This window comes from Argiope bruennichi, chromosome X1 (genome assembly GCF_947563725.1).
Source record: "Argiope bruennichi chromosome X1, qqArgBrue1.1, whole genome shotgun sequence".
In the NCBI taxonomy this organism is placed as follows: Eukaryota; Metazoa; Arthropoda; class Arachnida; order Araneae; family Araneidae; genus Argiope; species Argiope bruennichi.
The window spans coordinates 132,350,565-132,369,672 of NC_079162.1; the positions used below are offsets into that span (position 1 = coordinate 132,350,565).

The 19,108-nt window shown below is 32.5% G+C and overlaps 1 protein-coding gene across 4 annotated transcripts in view; it reads right to left on the reverse strand.

Annotated features, from left to right (window-relative positions):
* Positions 1 to 238: 238 nt before the first annotated feature.
* The window catches only part of LOC129958702 (ATP-dependent RNA helicase DDX19A-like), a 90,361-nt gene continuing 71,491 nt past the window's right edge, over positions 239 to 19,108 (reverse strand). For 3 of the 4 annotated variants that reach the window (XM_056071351.1, XM_056071349.1, XM_056071350.1), the window contains exons 4-5: positions 4,932 to 5,089; positions 239 to 641 (exon numbers count right to left, since the gene is read on the reverse strand). In XM_056071351.1, the coding sequence (XP_055927326.1) occupies positions 354 to 641; positions 4,932 to 5,089 (446 nt within the window). In that variant the 3' untranslated portion in view covers positions 239 to 353. Of the gene's footprint in view, positions 642 to 4,931; positions 5,090 to 19,108 lie in introns of those variants that run through there. The other variant, XR_008783286.1, reaches the window with a different exon arrangement.

The following is a 19,108-nucleotide window of genomic DNA, read 5'->3' on the forward strand; positions in this document are numbered from 1 at the left end:
GATTAGCATTTTTTTCACCGATGAGGCCTTCTTTCGGTATACCAGTTGAAAATAATAATAATAATAAAAAAAAAAAAAAAAAAACTGCAAATACTCCTCACTTTTTGGAGCCGTTTATTCGCTGGATTGAATAATTATTCCCCAATAAGGAAGTCGAAAAATCTGAAACTTTTAATCATTTGCTATTCATTGAGTTTTATTTCAGAGAAGTATAGTATTTTTAATTAACAAATATCCATAATTACAAATCAATTTTATTTAAAATGTTTACAAAAGACTAAAATGAATATTAAATTACATTATAATACAATACACATACACAAAATATTGAAATCACCATTTGAAAATATTTATTAGAATGTCTGTCCATCAATCAAGTCATTTGCAGATATGCTTGTTGCGTTTGCATAAACTTTTTTTACTGCTCCAGGCCGTGGTTGAATCAAAACGTCTTCCCATTTCTTCTCAATAAAGCTACCAATCAAACAATTCTTCCTGCCATTCAAAAGATTTTCGATCTGATTATAAATATTAGGATCTAATCTTTTAGTCTCATTGCTTAAAACTTGTTCGTAATTAATCACTTTGGTAACATTTTCTGCTTCCAGTACTTCCATAAATGTATACGTTGTAATTAATAGCTGCAAAAAATCAAAACAGAAATTATTCATACACAAAAGAACTAAAAATAACAAAGAAACAAATAGTTTTATGAGGTTTTTCAATAATTGCAGAATCATATACGCAATTAAGATCGTTTCATTTGGAAGAGAATCTTGCAAAGAAAACAGATGGGTGGTTGGTTGGGTGAGTGAGTGAGTGAGTGAGTGAGTGAGTTAACTGTATATGAAGACAGTTATCCTTCCCAAAATACTAGCCAAAAAACTTGAACATCCTAAACCAAAAAGAAATACAGTTCTTGTTAGTACAGCTGACCACCACGCCACCACTACACAAAGCATTACCGACAGGATTTGTTGTGGCCGACTGCTGGCTTTATTGAAAACACCGGCTGATTCACCGAACTGATATCCTCTTCGAGGCGGTTGGCCTCCAGCCATAAAGTGGTCAATCTCTGGCCTTCCACATCTTCCGAACACCTATCATCCAGTTAAACGAGGAGCCAGTTTAAGCCAATTAAGAAGTCACCCCAAAATTTTCCATATTCCACCAAATTCTCGTTCCACAACAAAGAAAGGCAAACACTTTAAAATTTTCAAATACTTGGTAAAAAAAACCAGTCCATTTTTAAAATCACGTCTTTCAGCGTTTTGAGATTTTCTGGTGCCATCAGTACTGTACTTAAGTCAATATTCAGAACTCTAAAGTTTTGCAAATTTATTTTCTTCATATAAAGATGAAAGCTTCTCCAATCTCATTTTCCTAACATTAAAATTCTCGAAACCGAGTGGAGATGATTTGACGATATATCCATGACACTGACCTCATCTTTTTATCTATTCTGAAGAATGTGCAACTCATAACGTGTTTCATTTTTTTTTTTTCACACTTCTTCAGTTCTTTGCCAAAATAACATTTCTTATTGATTCATAATTCATCATGCATTTCGACATTTTTTAAACAAGTTACTGACAATCAAACTCGACAAGCAACAAAAAACTTTAATGCATAATTCTTCTGAGGAATGTAAGTCTTTCAATAATTTTTCCCTCCTAATACCTGCACTCACTTTATCAATTGCAGGACATGATGCATTATTAGAAAAATTAAAAACTGGTACTAAAATATGCCAAATAAATAATTTAAACTTGGAAATTACAAAACTTTAAAAAACACACAATAATTGCTTTATTAACTTCTGTCTATCAAATGCATAAAAAGGCAAAATTGGGTCATAACATTTCACAAACGGCTTTTACTTAATAGAAAACAGTGGAAAATATATCTCCATGACTGTTTTGCATACTCTCTAGAATAGGTGTTATCAGCCTTTTCTCTCTCATAAAAATTAGTGGCCTTGGAGAAGGCCGAGAAAACCATGAGCACTGAGATTTTTATTTGCATTAGAGCACTTTGCGTTTCGAAGTATAGTAAAAAAATAACCAAGTATGCATTTTGAAAGCTTTTTAGCTGGCCAAAATTTATTAAAGAGCAAAACACGCAAAATTTCATTTAACTAATTGTTGAGTTTTGAGTAATCACATTTATATGCATACAAATGTACAGACTGACAGACGAAGGATTTAGTTCAAAGTCTGATACGGATCTATACTTAAGATGGTAAAATTGTATGTCAAATTTTACCGATATGGTTTGAAGTTGTCATGTTCACTTGCACTCTGACAGTCAAACAGATTTCCTATGAATGAAATGTATTTAAAATGCGAAAGAAATCTGCAAATTCGGTGTAAAAACGAAAAAAAAAAAAAAAAAAAAAAAAAACAGTCTTCAGGATGAGAGCGTTCTTGATTTATTGTGTTCAGACTGTCATAATTCCAAAACGTCTTTTTCAGAGGTTTAAATTGTTAAGATTGGGTAAAATGTAAAGTTCAGATAATTTTTTTTTGGGGGGGGGGGCGATTACAATATGTTTTCTTTGAATACTTTGTACATAAGAACATAAAAATGGGAATAGATTAGTGGTATGGAAAAATTGATTATTGACATTAATATATTTTTTGGTATCTTGTAGCAGAAATAATTACTGAACTACAAGTAAATTTGGAGCAACACGAACATTTTGCTTTATTTTTATTTTTGAAAACTTATGAAATTTCCAGTATGTTCAGACAGTTTTTTCCAATATTTTCATACAAGATGAAAGATCAGAAATCACAAAAAAAAAAAAAAAAAAAAAAAAAACCGTCATATAATCAAGCAGATCTAGTGTGGCGCAATATTTCTTTTTCTAAGCAGTTTTAAGGCCCATATATAAAATCCATTAAAAATTGGCATTTTTAAGGACTTTTAATGATGCTACACATCCTGCTCATTGTTGTCAAATTTTGATAACAAAGTTCTCCAAAACATTCAAGAAAAGAAATCTTATTAAACAATATATATTTTCATGCTTATGCATTTAAATTTCATTATTCATATAAATTAAGCATATTATAAAAGCAATCTAGTATACTTATTGGCAAAAATAATAATTTAAAATAGATTAAATCACTTATTTTCTATTTATATAATTTTAGTTTATAATTATTAATAATGTGACATCAATAATAAATATTGAATCGTTATGAGTTTTATTACAATAAATATAATCAAAGCTAAAATAAATTCATTTTAACAACAAAAAAGATCTAGACTCAGTCTTCAAAATTTTGTATTTCATAATTCAAGGTGCCGATTTGCTGTTCCATAAGTACTATTTTAGTAAATGGGATTCTTAAAATGGCATTTTATGAAGAAAGTTTGCACCCACCCCCCCTCACCTAGTGAAATGTTGTAAAACGATTTTTGAAATCACTGAAAACAGAGCTGTTGACTGAAAATATTGAGACATCTTTTAAAAGAGGATGCTGTCGTTTACATCCAAAAAATTTTTATTTGAAATTTCCACATATTACATTTAACGAATAATTGACAATTTTAATTCCTCAGAAGATATTATAAGTAAGCCTAATTCATGGTCATTGTCAAGATATTGCGCATAAGGCGGCGTGCATTTTTACTGAAATAATAAGTAAGGTAATTAATTATATTTCCAGACTGTGAAGATTACAGTAATTAGATCTTGTGAGATATAAGAAAAATTAAAAGTTTGCACAATTCGTAACTTAAAACGAAATTTTTATTTTTAAAAATCAATTGCCAATAAAAAAATTATTTATTCGATCAGAAGATTAAGCACATGTTTACATATTATTATTTGACTATGACTGTTCAAGTAGTTTAACATAGCTAAAATACATATAAAAACTTTAATTTCTTGAAATGAAGTATTTATTGTATTTGCACTCATGCAATGATTTTCGGTCGGGGTCCTACTTAAGGGTAGCGAGTCTTCCCCGTGATCTGGGCGTCCCGGTTTCGAGTCCTGGTTCGGGCTTGGTTGTTCTTCACCTTGTGTTCTATCTGTGAGGTGTGTGAAAGAGCCCCCCTGTAAAAAGGGGTTATGCAAGCGAGTGTGTGAGTGTCATCTTCATATGAGTTAGAAGTCAGACTTCTAACTCATATGACCAGGGTCTATGAGTTAGAAGTCTGACTAACTCACCCAGGGGTCTTTACCCTCAGAAGCTATTGCACCCCTTTCCGCGGTAACGTGGACACGACATCATAATCAATGATTTTGAAATCTTCAAACATAATTTAAAAAAAAATAAAATAAGAGTGCTTTCACTTTTCTTCTGGCTTAACACGTTTGCTACTATGTTTTGTGACTGTGATTCGAATCATACGTGGAGGGGTGGGGGGCATCTAATTAGGCTGAATTTGTGAATCACAAGTATACCATGTGGCAATCAAAGAGTTAAATACTCCAATTTTGTGCGGTTTTTAATATTTATAAGGTAAAAAAAGTATGCAAAATGAAAAAGTACCCCAGGATCTTCTTATCCCCAGAATCTATAGGAAACTAGTTAGATTAATAGAAAATTTTCAAAAATTCATTCTTGTGAATGGAAATAGGTAACATTACATTATTTTTGATTTCCATTAAATAGAACAATAGATATATCACTGCTAATTATATTACTTAATTAAATCTGCAAGAATGTAATATGTATATAAATTAATACTATTCATAAAATATTTTATAAAAAAAATACCATATACTATTTTATGCAAGAAACATAAAATAGTATATGATGATAACAAAGAATAACAAATGAACAGTGCAGGACAGACGATTCTGCACTATCTGAATATAACAAATTTCATAGAAATCAGCAAAGTACATTAACAAGCTGCTACAAAAACCTATTCTGACATTTTAAAATATAAAATAATTATAAAATAAATACCTGAATTTTGTTTTCTTTGAACTGTTGTAATATGTCACTTCTTTTTGATGGCGGCTTAAGATCACCATTAAGAATTTTAACAGAGATATTTTCATCATCTAATGCACTTTCCAAACGATATGATTCCTCTTTTGTTCTACAGAATACAACTGTCTGACCTATAAAAAATGCCAATAAATATAAGGTGATAAAGTATTACTAAATTTAGTGAATTTATTAACATTCGATTAAATAATATTTTTTAAAAACAAAAGAAAATTTTCAATTGCTGTTAAATATTGAGACTACAAAGTAATTAACCTAAAATTTTTACATGAATAATTATTTGAATAATAAATCAACAGTCTGAAGTACATAGTTTTAAAGAAGGGGAAAATTGCAGAGAAAATTCTGACTGAATAAAATGGAAGAAAGGTATTCATTTCAATTCTTTAAAATGACATTTACTCAAAATGATCAAAAGTAAAGGTGGAAAACAGTTATTAAACTACCTAACTCAAAAGAGTTTAAGCAGTTATATGATCAAAAAATCTGTTGTATCAGAGACAATAAAAAACCAGTGAAACTAATTATTAGACTTCAATTATTTTTGTGAGTAGATTTTCATGAAATTTTGAACAAATATTGAAAGGATCAATGACAACTTCTATATTAATACGAACTTGAAGAATAACTGTTATTCAGAAAAAATCAAATAAGATTTATATTCTGTAGCAGAACATTTTTTGACATATGTACATCAAAATAACATATATAACAACAAGATATTTAGTTACACTTCCTAAAAGCAGGAATTATACACAACAACAGCCATTCATTAAAAAAATTAAATATATCTTCTTTCATCTCCTCACAGTTGCTTTTTCTAGAAAAAATGGTTTGAATCTAATAAAAATAGAATTTAGATTGAACTCGCTTTCAATAATGTAGCTTTAAATTGCTTACAAACCAATTAAATCCTATAGCAATAAGTCATCAAAAAATTAGTATCTCCATAGATTTTGTTTATTGGTATTAAATACAAGACATTTAATCTGTCCCTGGCTTCATATGACTATTATTGTCGTATGCCCAGAATCTAAAAGGGATTTGATTCACTCAACAGTTAAAACTTTATATTTCCTCCTATACATGATCATATACGTTTTTACACCGAATTTGCAGATTTCTTTCGCATTTTAAATACATTTCATTCATAGGAAATCTGTTTGACTGTCAGAGTGCAAGTGAGAGGGATTTATAAGGACATATAAGGATTTATAAACATAAGATTTTAACAGTTTCATGTTCTTTTCCGCCAATAATGTCTTAGACATTAATCCATTTCGTATAATTATAAATTGTAGAAACATTGTTCACTTTCAAGAAAAATTTTTATGAATTTTTAAATTTTGCCATTTTATTTTATTAAACATTATTTTGGATATGTTAGAATTTACCAATATTATGCATTCATAAATTACTGTAGCCCTGTTCAATTAATTCATTTTTGTTATAATATACTATAAGTATTCAAAAAAAGATTCAAGAAGATAAAGAATTCTGTTTAATTCGAACTGAATTCAAATTCGTTAAAATTGTTAACATCATTAAAATCATTAATAATTGTTAACGTCATAAATATTTCCATGATCATGCTACAACAAATTTAGGTGACTTATCGCTACAACCTAAGTTTCGATCAATAAGTACTAAAAAAATTTAGAATGAAATAAGATTAAAACTAAACCGATAGCTCTCAGAGACTCGGGGCACCGTTTCTATTGAATGGATTCAAATGAAATTTCATGTATCTGTTACTTAGACTGTGCGGCCGAGGTTTTCGTGGGAAAAAAGTAGCTTGAAATTTTACCATTGGATGGCGCTGCAATGAAATAAAAAGAAAGATAACAGTTCTAAAATAAAAATAACAATAGTATTTTATTTATTTACACATGTGCATATGTAATCGATCAACAATATACAGAAAACGTATCAATTCGTTATCAAATCACCTCAACCAACATTTCAGTAAGAATAAAGGAGACTTTCAAATGATACTGGTTTTCTGGATGGCTTCATTAGTTACATGTCCTTGATAAACGCGATCTTTGAGAAAATCTCACATCCAGAAGTCACAAAGGTTCAGATCTGTGCGACTGAGCTGGCAGACAAGCGGGAAAGTATGCGAGATGACACATTCATCAAAGAAGTGAGTTTCGATTATATTCTTTACATGTTTTGCCTTATGCACAGTTGCACCGTCTTGCATTGAACCTGTGACGGTTCAACAACCGTTTTGCCTTAGAACCGGGATAACATGATCCTCCAAAAGAAAGCTCGTTCATTGTGAATTCCTCCAAGAATTACAGGTCAACAATGAAATTCACCGGAACTCCACAGAATGCAGTGAAGTATGGGGAATGAAGTGGCTGTTGTTGCAGGGAATGACGATCGGTGGAATCCCATATGAGGCAGTTATGAGTGTTCACAGCACGGTCTAAGTGAAAATGAGCCACGTCTATCTATAAGAAATGTGCTGACCAGTACCTACTACTCATCTCCTCGGAAAAAAAAAACTCGAGGCAAAATCTTGGCATACAAAGTAATCTTGCGGTTTCAATTGTTGCATGAAATGCATCTTGTAAGGATACAAATTCAAAATTTTTCGTAATACCATGCGCAGGTTGCTTACGGAATGACCAGTGCTCGTGCTATTGAGCGGCCACTTGTAGTAGAATTTGAAGAACTTGCAGATGCTTTAGCTGTTGCAATTACAGCTACTTCCACAATTGTGGGTTACGTTGAATGTGTCCTCTTCCGGTGCAACATCCAGAGAACCCGTTATTTCAAACTTACACATCATGCTTTCAACTGCATTTAGAGACCCGGGTCTTTTCCTGAAGCTTTTCAATCGCCAGTACGCAAGGAATGTTGCTGAAACATTGCACTTATTCTGATTTAAAAATATATATATCAATGCCTGCTACTTCTTGATCAGCAGCATTTTCATTGTCAGCAAATGATTTTTTCGAAACATACGTACGCATTTTATAGCGAAATCAAATGCACTATTCATTAGCATAATGCTTTAAGCAGTACAACGCCATCAATAGGAAAATTTCAAACTACATTTTTCTGACAAAAACCTCGACCCCACAGTCTAAGTAACAAATATATGAAGTTTCATTCGGATTCACTCAGAAGAAACTGAACAACGAGTTTCTGAGTAGCGTCAGTTTAATCCTAACCATCCTATATAACTATATTTTTTCTAGAATTAGATCACAGTGCAATTAAATTTCAAGTCTCATAAATAATAGATTTAAATATTGACAATTTTCTGGTAGTAAATAAAAGAAAGTGAAAACATTTTCTTACTTTTTTTTTACACAAGTTTTTATCAATGATAGAAAAATTAATGTATCTGGAAAAAAAAAAGAAAGAAAGAAAACTGTGAGAATGAAGAATTTTATTATTGATATTAAAAGTCAGGTTGACCAATTTTAATGAAATACATGTTATCAAAAAAAGAATATTTTATTTTAATTTATAACTGCATAATAATGATAAAGCATTTTCACTGCTCAGATATGCTTTCAAAGCGGCGGTATTATTTGCGACAAAAAAATTGGCGAAATCTGTCCAGTTATTGAGTTTGGGGCCTCTTATTTGTGTATTATATTTCGATATCTCTCCAAAATGGAGGTACAGGCGGCGATTCTTGATGACGTACGTAGGAGTCAAGCTTTTTTTATAAGATAAAAATTGATGAAATCGTACATTAGATATTTTATTTTAATCGCTGTGACTGGGAAATTCTAATCGAGGTTTTCCCGCACTTAGTTTCTTAAGATTTTTCACGAAAATAGCAATGGTTGAGAGCAGGGGACGATTGCCGACATACATAGATGTCCTTAACTTTTATTAAAATAAAAACTGCAGAAACCGAGTTTAATGGCTATACCTGAGGCACTTTTTTTCTAATTTTGCCATTTATTTCAAATATGCAGATCGTGGGTGAATAGCTAATCGCCAGAGCCAACTAGATGATGTTTTATTTTCTCTCATTCACCTTCGTTTGGTCCTAATTCTAACTACACCGACACCGTAAAATAGTGTATTATTAAAATTATTATTATAATTAAAATAGCTATTACATTCTTAATGCATTTATTTACATATGAAAATAATTAATGCACGTTATTTTGACAATTTCGCTAGAATTTATCATAAATTAGAGATATTATCCTCCCCCCTCCTACATACTTATTGGAAAAATTCTGCCTTCGACTCTGGCAAAGGCGGTCTGCCGAAGAGCATTCCTGAAGAAGTCTTAACTGGTTGCGCCGAGCTTAGTGCTTCTGTAAGCCAAGAGAAGAAATGGTACATGAGTGCCCCAATCCGTCTAATACTTTCACACAAACATTGGCAAATGGTGACAACATATGCCAAATGTTTATACCTAACATGTTGCTTGAATGTGGGTACAATGCTGTAGTATGGGTTTTCGGAATGTCGAGAAATTCATATTAATAATAAAATAAAATTTACACTTTGACCTGAATGTAGTATGAATGGGACGCCCAGATTTCCACGAATATTTCAGATACTGCATCGATGCTTATTCATCCGTTATAGACACAGCATTTTGTATTCGAACATTTCGTAAAATAGTTCATAAATACCAGGATGTACCGATGGTCTTTAGACATTACGGGCATTAGTTTAGTCAAAAAGTTCTCTCCAATACAGCAGACATATTCATCATCACCTCCTAGCTCTCATTCTAGGTACCTTTCGTGCTCCACAGGCATGGATGGCATTCTTCACACCATTTCTCGATACCAGCATAAATTCAACAGAATTATCCTCTGACCTTGTTTAATATCTTGGATTGCCATGAATCTCAGGATTACTGGATCTTGAGAAAACCAACTGTTATCAATGAGTTCTTACATCACGACTCTCCCACTGGCGATAAAAAAACTTCATATCCGAGATGTAGGGGATCCTATAATACTTAAATTCCTTTCTCCATAAGAGAATTAGGAGCTCATCTCTTGTCAGGATGGCCAATTTATATTATTTACTTATTTATTTTATTTGTTCATTTTCTTTTTCAGAATCGGTTTAATGTCTGGTTCACTCGCTTGAATTTTTCAAAGCTCTTCCGGGGACCAAGAAATGGTAGTTTACATACTGAAGGTTATGATTTTAACGGAAAAGTCTGTCATACCATTGTATTTTCACTCAATTTTCCAACACTGTTTGCAGCTATCTGAACAGGGCCTTCTTAGCAGAGCATCTACATCACTAAGACCATTATCACTACATCACCATATTTCAAAATCAACTCTTGAAGTCTCTGTATACTAGTTCTTCAGGTTCTTTGAAATCGATTGACCACTTCAGAAAGGCGTGATCGATTCATACAGGGTTGCCAGTCAAATTCCTTGAGTGGAGATTGTCCGAGATTCTTTGAGATTGCCCTGAGTTTTCCCTGTACGTATATTCAGGATACGAGGAAATGCGCGAATAGCATTCATATGCTAGCTATAATGGAATATGGTTTGATGGAGTGGAAAATGCATGTAAAGGAAACAACGATTTAAAATTATTCCAAATAACAACACATTAAAAAAAGTTTTTAAATTTACATACAGAAGAAAAGAATTTATCTTTATTTATTATCTAAAATCTAGCGAAACAAAATTTATATATTAAGGGGGTTCATATATAACCTCTCATGCTATTTAATTGTAAATCACATAAAATTAAGGACTCGGGTGACATAAAACATTTTTGTTACCATGATACAAATCATTTAAGGATTATTTAACAAAAAACGTTACGAAGCAAGATTGTTTTTTTTTAAATTTATTTATTCATTTTTGACAGTTCATGTATTTGGGAATCAATTTCTTCAAATTTTTTACAGCCATCAGTTTCATGGAGCAAATCAGTCAAATAAAGTACGACATTTTTCTATGGACCGACGTATATGTTTTAGCTATTTCACTTTCAGTGAACATATGCAAAAATATTTCCGATATATCATTCAATGCATTAATGGACGAATGTGACGCAACAAGTTTTAATGCCCATAAAAAATTAGCTTTAAATGACTGTGTTCGAAGCAAAAAGTTTGAAATCGGTTTATTTTCGGACACTGACGTTTTCGTATTCGACGTGTATCTATTCCTGTATTCTTCCGTATTAAATACGGATTTTGAACAGCTCATTGTTTTAAAAATTAATCTATTTTAAATACGCTCACAGTTTCTCAAATAATAAAGAAACTTTTAAACATTTTTTCTCAAATAATAAGAAACTTTTAAACATTTTAAAAACTCAATTATGGTAGACTTAACACCACCGCACTGCAGTAGTATAGAGATGATGGCTCTCAGATAAAAAGTGAACTTTCACAAGATGATGGCTCACAGATAAAAAAATGCCTCTCACAAAAGCTGAAATATTCGTCTAAATGAAAATTTTTTTTATCTCATTTACAGAATTAAAAATTAAGAATAACATTATAATTACAATAAATTTCTCTAGATTATAATAAGAAATAAGTAAAATTTTATCTGTATACGGAGGAACATTGTTAACTCATATTTGAAACGAAGCGATTAAACTGATCTAGAATTGTTTTTATAACTTTACAAGTTCTTACCAAAAGGAAATAGATAGAAGTAAAAAAAAAAAAGTTACGATCAAGAATAAAATCATGAAAAATAATGAGTGAGAGTAGCAGTGCTGGCTCATTCGATTGAACTGCAGCGATTAAAATGAGCGGGCAATGTTTTTGCAAGGTTATAAGTTCTATTCCCACTCAAAGAAAAAAAGAGGCACAACAAGAAAAAGAACCTTCAGATAAATTACATATCTAAAAAAAGAGGCACGACAAGAAATAGAACTTTCAGATAAGTTACATATCTGAAATGATGCACGCTGCAAATGAAGTTTGCTGAGAAAAAGCATTCAAGAGAGTATGCAGATACGAACCGTGGTACCATTGAAGTGACGGAAGAAAATGATCCGTTAAAGCAGGTGTATTCAGGTCGGGAGGAAAGGTTAAGTACAAGTTTGCGAAGAAGTTAAAATGCGCGTTCCATTTTTTTTTTTTCCAAGGTGAAAAAAAAGCATTTGTTTATAATGAGGGAACATCTGAAAGAAAAAAGAATATAAAGAAATTTATCGATCGAAATCGTCATTTAGTCACTCGGTGCACGAGAAATGGACAGAAAAAAGTTGAGCTTGCTTGTTTTAATAATTCTAGCTACTGCAAAATTATTTTTTATAATATCAAACCACATTGAGACGACTGACAACGAAATTAAAATTAATAATAAAACGTGCTTTCGTTCGACACATATAGGAAAGAAATTATTTTATCGTGAATGTTTAAAACAGGGAGCAAATATTCACGACATAAGATATTTTTTTAATGTAAATTCAACATATTTATCAGCAAGCTTTTTAGGAATTCAACTGACTGAGAAGGAATTTCAGAAAGTATGTGAACAGTGTTCAAACTGAAACATCCGTCGTGTTTACTATGTGTGGGAGCATCGCAGTTGGGTAAAACCACGTTGGTGCGACAAATGATTGCACATAAAGCATATGATTTTGAATTTAAAAATATTATCTGGTGCTATAAAGTTTTTCAGCCATGGATTGCTGAAGAAAAAGAAATGAAATTTGTTCAAGGTTTTCCAGAAAAAGTCGAAAGCGGAAATCTATATGTATTTGATGATCAGATGGATCAATATTATGCGGAATTGTTCACTATTTACGGCACATCATTCTACAATCAGTGTGATTCTGATTTTGCAGAATCTATTTCCCCGAAATAAAGTGATGCGGGACATAAGTCTGAATGCACAATATGTAATATAATTTAAAAACAATCGTGACGTGGGACAAATCCAGTGTTTCGCAAGACAAGTATGCAGAAATAAGGCAGCATATTTTATGGATGCTTACAAAAATTTTAACTATTTGTTGGTGGACCTACTACATCCGAGAACGGGCGAAAACTTTAGGCTCAGAGCGAGCGTGTACCCAATGGATTTTATTGGATATATTTACCGATAAAATGATGAGTATAAAGAAGCTTTATCACTTACTGAAACTACTACTCAGCGCATCTCCAGCACAAAAAATAGCAATAATACGGACTGCTAACAAAAGTCAGTTACACTGCTCATGCGAAATTTGTGTAAACGTCTTAGGTGGTAATTTATCGGTGAGCGTAAAGAAATTACGTAAATATAAAACGGCCATAAGAAAAATTGTTAATAAAAAAATTATCTTTAGTAAAAAAAGAGAAAAGAATTAATCAACCAAACGGGAGGCTTCCACCCTCTCATTCTTCCCGCAGTTCTACCTGCGTTAGTAGGCCTTGCCGGAAAAGCAATAGGAAACTGAATTTAATATTCACAGCAATGTCTCGAAGATTGGCTCTCGTTCCTGAAGATTTAGCAGCAACTTATTTTTCGAAAACACCAGATACCGGAGTACATGGTATTGAAAACCAAATAATAAACCTTCATGAATCAAACTATTCGGATGACGCAAAAGCAAAACTGTTGAGCCAACTGCTTTTAAAATATCAGCATGCTATAAACGCGCCTAAACCATCGATACGTGTTACTATTGAAGACTAAGAAACAAGTTCAAGAATAGCCTAAAAGTAACTCAGTGGAAGATCCTATATTATGTGATATCGTACTTTCAGTTCATGCGAACTTCCAAAAATTTATTTCGCCTATTGCTGAAAAATTGAATACGCGCAGCTATGCTTGGAATGAATATGGTGAATTGATGAAAGATAATGTCATTAAAAACACAAACGTTATTGACTTATTTTCATATTTAATGAGAAATGTAAAGAAAGGTCATGAACCGCATGGTTTTTAATTTTTTTGGAGGGGCATTAAAGAGATAAAAATACCAACACGTTGGATTGGCAACCTGAAGCTAGAGGAAAATTTCGGGTTTGACACAGACGCAGGCGAGATCCAAAACGAAATTAATATGAAATCTCCAGATTCAAAAGCAAAGAATAAAAAATAAAACTCGAAAAGAAAATGGAAAGAATATTAGAAGCAGCATATTACGATTTCGCAAATCCTGCATCATTTGGCGGAATAAACAAACTATCAGCAATCTCCAAATTTACATATCAGTAAACTAAACGCTGGTTAATGACCCAAGATACTTATTCGTTACATAAACCAGTTTGGTATAAATTTTCTCGGATGTCGAAGCTTTCATATAGTATAAATGATGTATGGCAATGCGATTTTGTGGATTTATAGCATTTAGCAGAACATAATAATGGGTTTAAGTATTTACTCACCATAACTGATGTATTTTCGAAATATGCTAATGCTATACCTCTTAAAAGCAAAGCTGGGGCTGTAAAGAATGCATTTAAAAATTGTTACAGCAGGTTAAGCCTAAGCACATTCAAAGCGATAAGGGCAAGGAATTTTACAATACGCAACTTCAGTCATTGTTTAAGAGGTACAGCATTAACCACTATTCGGCTGAAGGTGATCATAAAGCTAGTGTTATTGAGAGGTTCCACAGAACATTAAAAAACAAAATGTTCAAGGTATTCACATATAGAAAATCTTATAAGTATGATGATCTGCTACAGTCACTAGTAAAGTCATATAATGATAGTGAACATCGTAGCATAGGCATGGCACCTTCAAAAGTCCCTCGTGATTTTGAACCCCATATCTTCAAAAAACTATATGGTTACACATTGAAGAACTCGCAAATGAAGGAAGATTTAGTAAGAATATCGAAAGCGAAGAAATCGTTTCGACGAGTATATTTACCAGGGTGGAGCGATTAGGTGTCAAAAGTATATCCCTCTTATCCAACTACATTCGAGCTTCAAGACCTTAAATGAGAAACTATAAAAGGAAGATTTTATGCAGAATTCCAGAACGCTCTGAGGATTATTGGCAAATAGAAAAGGTGCTCAAAACAAAGGGCAGAGATACGAAGAAAGAATATTACGTGAAGTGGAAAGGCTTTGATAATCGGTTCAACTCGTGGGTAAAAGCAGCATGGATGAAGAGAATGATTTTTACATTATGCTTACCAGCAACTCTAGCATGGATTACTTTCCAAAAAATACGCAAGCATCATTCAGAACGAAACCATCTCGTCCAATAATACTAACTGGTGAATGGGAAGTTGGTTTATCAGAAATATTCGTACTTCGAACCTGGTTCAACATCGGAAATCATAATAATAAATATTCGATAATTTATGAGGAAACAAAATTGGTGGAAAAGGATTTTCTTGAATACACAATCAGAATAAAAATTGAACAGGGAACTTCTGATGAGGATATAATTGATAACATTAACCAAAGTATTGAAGCAATATGTGGACATTTCGTCTCCTTCGAAATGAATCACAAGAATATGAATATACTTATTGCTCCGAATTACGAACTGCACTTGACAGCTGCTGATTCACCAAGATTGTTATCTATGTTAAACTTACCTAGAGAGAATAGAGTTATAAAAACATCGGAAAGTTTTATATACAGAAAACCCTCAAAGACAATATTTTCAAAATTATTGCTCGAAATCTGAAAAGGCATTTTATAATTCGCGTCACCAGGTTTAATCATAAGTATACTGATATGGACAACATACATCACGAACTCTTTCAGCATATAAATCATAATCTAATGCAGACGGGTATAGGAGGTGCAACGGATTTTATATTCGACTTTAAAGAAGATAAAGTAGAAATAACGGTTCAAAAGAATGTTGAACTCAAGTTTAGGTTATTATATACCCCCTTGTTTATGCGAATATTGGGCATGACGAAAGATATTGTTTTAACTGGTAGAACGTTACATATTTTGCAAAAAATTGACAGGCCTCCTATGAACGAATACTTCCGCGTAAGCATTACGGATAAACCCACAATTCTTGTGGAAATTAAAAAAACGGAGGATATGGAACTACAAGTCATTTTATAAAAACTCAGAGCAGTTGTTTGGATCTTTTAAACACCTTGCTTCTAATCATTTAGCAAACAATAAGATCAAAATTCATATACCAGAAAATTCAACTCTGACTTTAAAAGAAGGATTAAGAGATCTTTTAAGTTTCAAAGAATCCACATTAGATGGCGGAACTCATATATCTGACTATCAACTAGAATTAGATGGAGGAATCACCGAAATTTATGTCTGTAGTGATGTCATAGAATCGCACTTTGTGGGGGAAACAATTGCTCCTTTACTCCGTATTATTCCTGTTATGTCAAATGAAGAATACCAAATTATCAAAGACCGCTGTATTTTCCTTTGCGCAAAAATTATATCGATTGTATAGAAATCAAATTCAGAAGTAGCTCTGGAGATGGTATATTTTTTACCAGTGAGAAATCACTCTTGGTTCTCTCCTTCCGTCGCAGAACAGTATAAAACTATTACTTATTTTGTCATGAATCATTTTAAATCCGATCGTGAAAGAGAATGCATTTGGATCAAAAAACTTGTGAGAATTATTACTGCTCGCAAGTTCAGGCTGGCGGTGGACCATATTTTCAGGGTGTTGGCCGCCAAAAAGATATAGAATGTTTTCAAATTTATTTCGATTTATTTCTCCCATAGCACTGAAAGTTGGAAAGTATTTAGGAAAACACCTTCTAGGCGCAGGTTCAAAAGTTATGTCAGATGTTGCTTCGGGTTCATCTCTTAAAGATTCGGCAAGATCGCGATTTCGCGAAACATCAAAACAAATAAAAGACGACATTATTCATAAAATTCAGAGCGGTTCGGGTATAAAAAGAAAGAAATTCTACAAGAAAATCCATTCGCAACGTGTCAAGTGAAGTCGAAAGAAATTAAAGGAAGCAGACATATTTTCACAAGCGTGTGCTTGCTTGCAGAGTGAATTAGACCTCTTTAACGTGAATCCTGTACAATTAACAACAAAAGACAGCTCATTTACTGAGATTTTTCCTGTTGCATCTCTGAATGAAAAGACGCCAACTGAATTTTACGTAAGCGGAAGTGGTGAACATTATCTCAACTTATCCCATACACTTCTGCATCTACAAGTGAAAATTAAAAAGAGAAATGGAACAGTAATTGGAACGCCTCATCAAGTGGCTCCCATCAATTATCCCCTTAATACGCTATTTTCTGAATGTTCAGTTACACTAAATGACAAGAGGTTTCTTCGCAAGCTAACTACGCATATAGATGTATTTCCGATGCTTTGATTTCACCTCGAGCTGTTCAAGAATCAATGCTAACATCGGGTCTTTTCTACAAAGACGCTGCTTCCACACACGAATCAGTAGAACTAGCTAATGTTGGTGATAATGCAAATTCCGGTTACCAAACTAGATATAACATTTGCAAAGATAGTAAACTTATAGATATGATAGGTCCATTATATTTCGATCTAGGCAATCAGAACAAATGTCTTATAAATTCGGTCAATCTTCGGATCAAATTAGAAAGAAATAAGGATTTTTTTGCTCTGATGTCAGCCACGCAAGATTTTAAAGTAGTTATTATAAAAATGCCGTCGCAGAACAGAAGTGAAATCATTCGCACTTCCTTCAGGAATGCAGTCAATAACTATCCCTAATGCGTTCATTGGACAGTTGCCGACAAGACTTATAATGGGTATGGTATCTAATGCTGCATTTAATGGTGATTTTTCAAAAAATCCATTCAATTTCAAGCATTATGATTTATCATATCTTTGTATATTAGATGGCAATCGCATGATTCCATCAAAGCCCTTTCAACCAAAATTTGATAATTCTAACAGTTACAACAGATGTTATACGAGTCTATTTACTGATCTGGGTAGATACCATAAAGATCAAGACATTAATATAAGTTACACTGAATATAAAGATGGGTATACGTTGATCGCTGTAGATTTGACGCCCGATCTCAACGCGGACGGAATGCACGAAAGTATTTTTACACAATGGCAATTTAACTATCGATATAAAATTCAGCAAAGCATTATCTGAAACAGAAAATTTAATAGTTTTTTCAGAGTATCGAAATACCATACAAATTGACAAAAATCGCAGTATTTTTTCAGATTTTTGAAAATGGATAGCATAACTTTGTGCACACTTGCAAGCAGCGACTTCCGTCTACGTTCTAAATTTGGAGGTGTATACGCTTCAGATGAATTGCCTAAGACAATGGATAGTTATTCATGTTTTATTGTAAATTTAGATCCTAAAATAAAACCGGGAAGTCATTGGGTAGCAATAGCATTTCGGAATAATAAATGTTACTATTTTTGTAGTTACGCTTCTGTACCGAATAACAAATATATTTTAAAGTTCATAGAAAATAAGCTGAAAATTTTGCTTGGAACAAATGTAGATATCAAAGCTTAGTGTCGTATACCTGTGGTCATTTTTGCCTTCATTTCTTGTACAATTTTGTGAGAAAGCAAACTTAGTCACCTCTAGATTCTAATAAAATTGAAAATAACGAGAAGTTTATTAAAAAATTTGTAGCTAGCAAATTTCGTTTACAAAATTGCTGCTTTTCCCCATATTCAAATCAAATTTGTGAAGCGCGTGATTTCAGAAATACACGTCTTTAGTAGGGATTGCAATACCGGTATACCAGGATACCGAATACCGGTATTTTGAGCCATTTTTACAATTTTGTAATACCGGTATTCACAAGTTTAAATACCGTTTTTTCGGTATTTACTAGACATTTTTTAAATTGACTCCACTATATGTTCAGGGATCGCCAACATAGCAAAATAGTATACGTTTTTATTTTTATGTCTCACTAACGGGCGAAATTAATTAGACTGAATACAGTTGCATCATACAATCAAGAGAAGTGATAAAATACTGTTTGACAACGGATTGTAAAACCCTCCGCGCTTTTGAGCATACGTTAGGATGGGTTTGGTTCGGCAAAATAGGGGTGAGAGGAAAGATGAAAGGAGAAGATGTTTACATTTAACAATGAAGACTCAGTATTATGAGACATAAACATTACAGATAATTAGTAATACAGAATGTCTTACTGTATTTACATAATGATAATGATTTTAAAAATGAAAATGAAAAAGAAGAAAAGAGACTAACCAATTTAAATCTGATCAAGTTTATAGTAAAATTTTTTACCCAGAAACCTA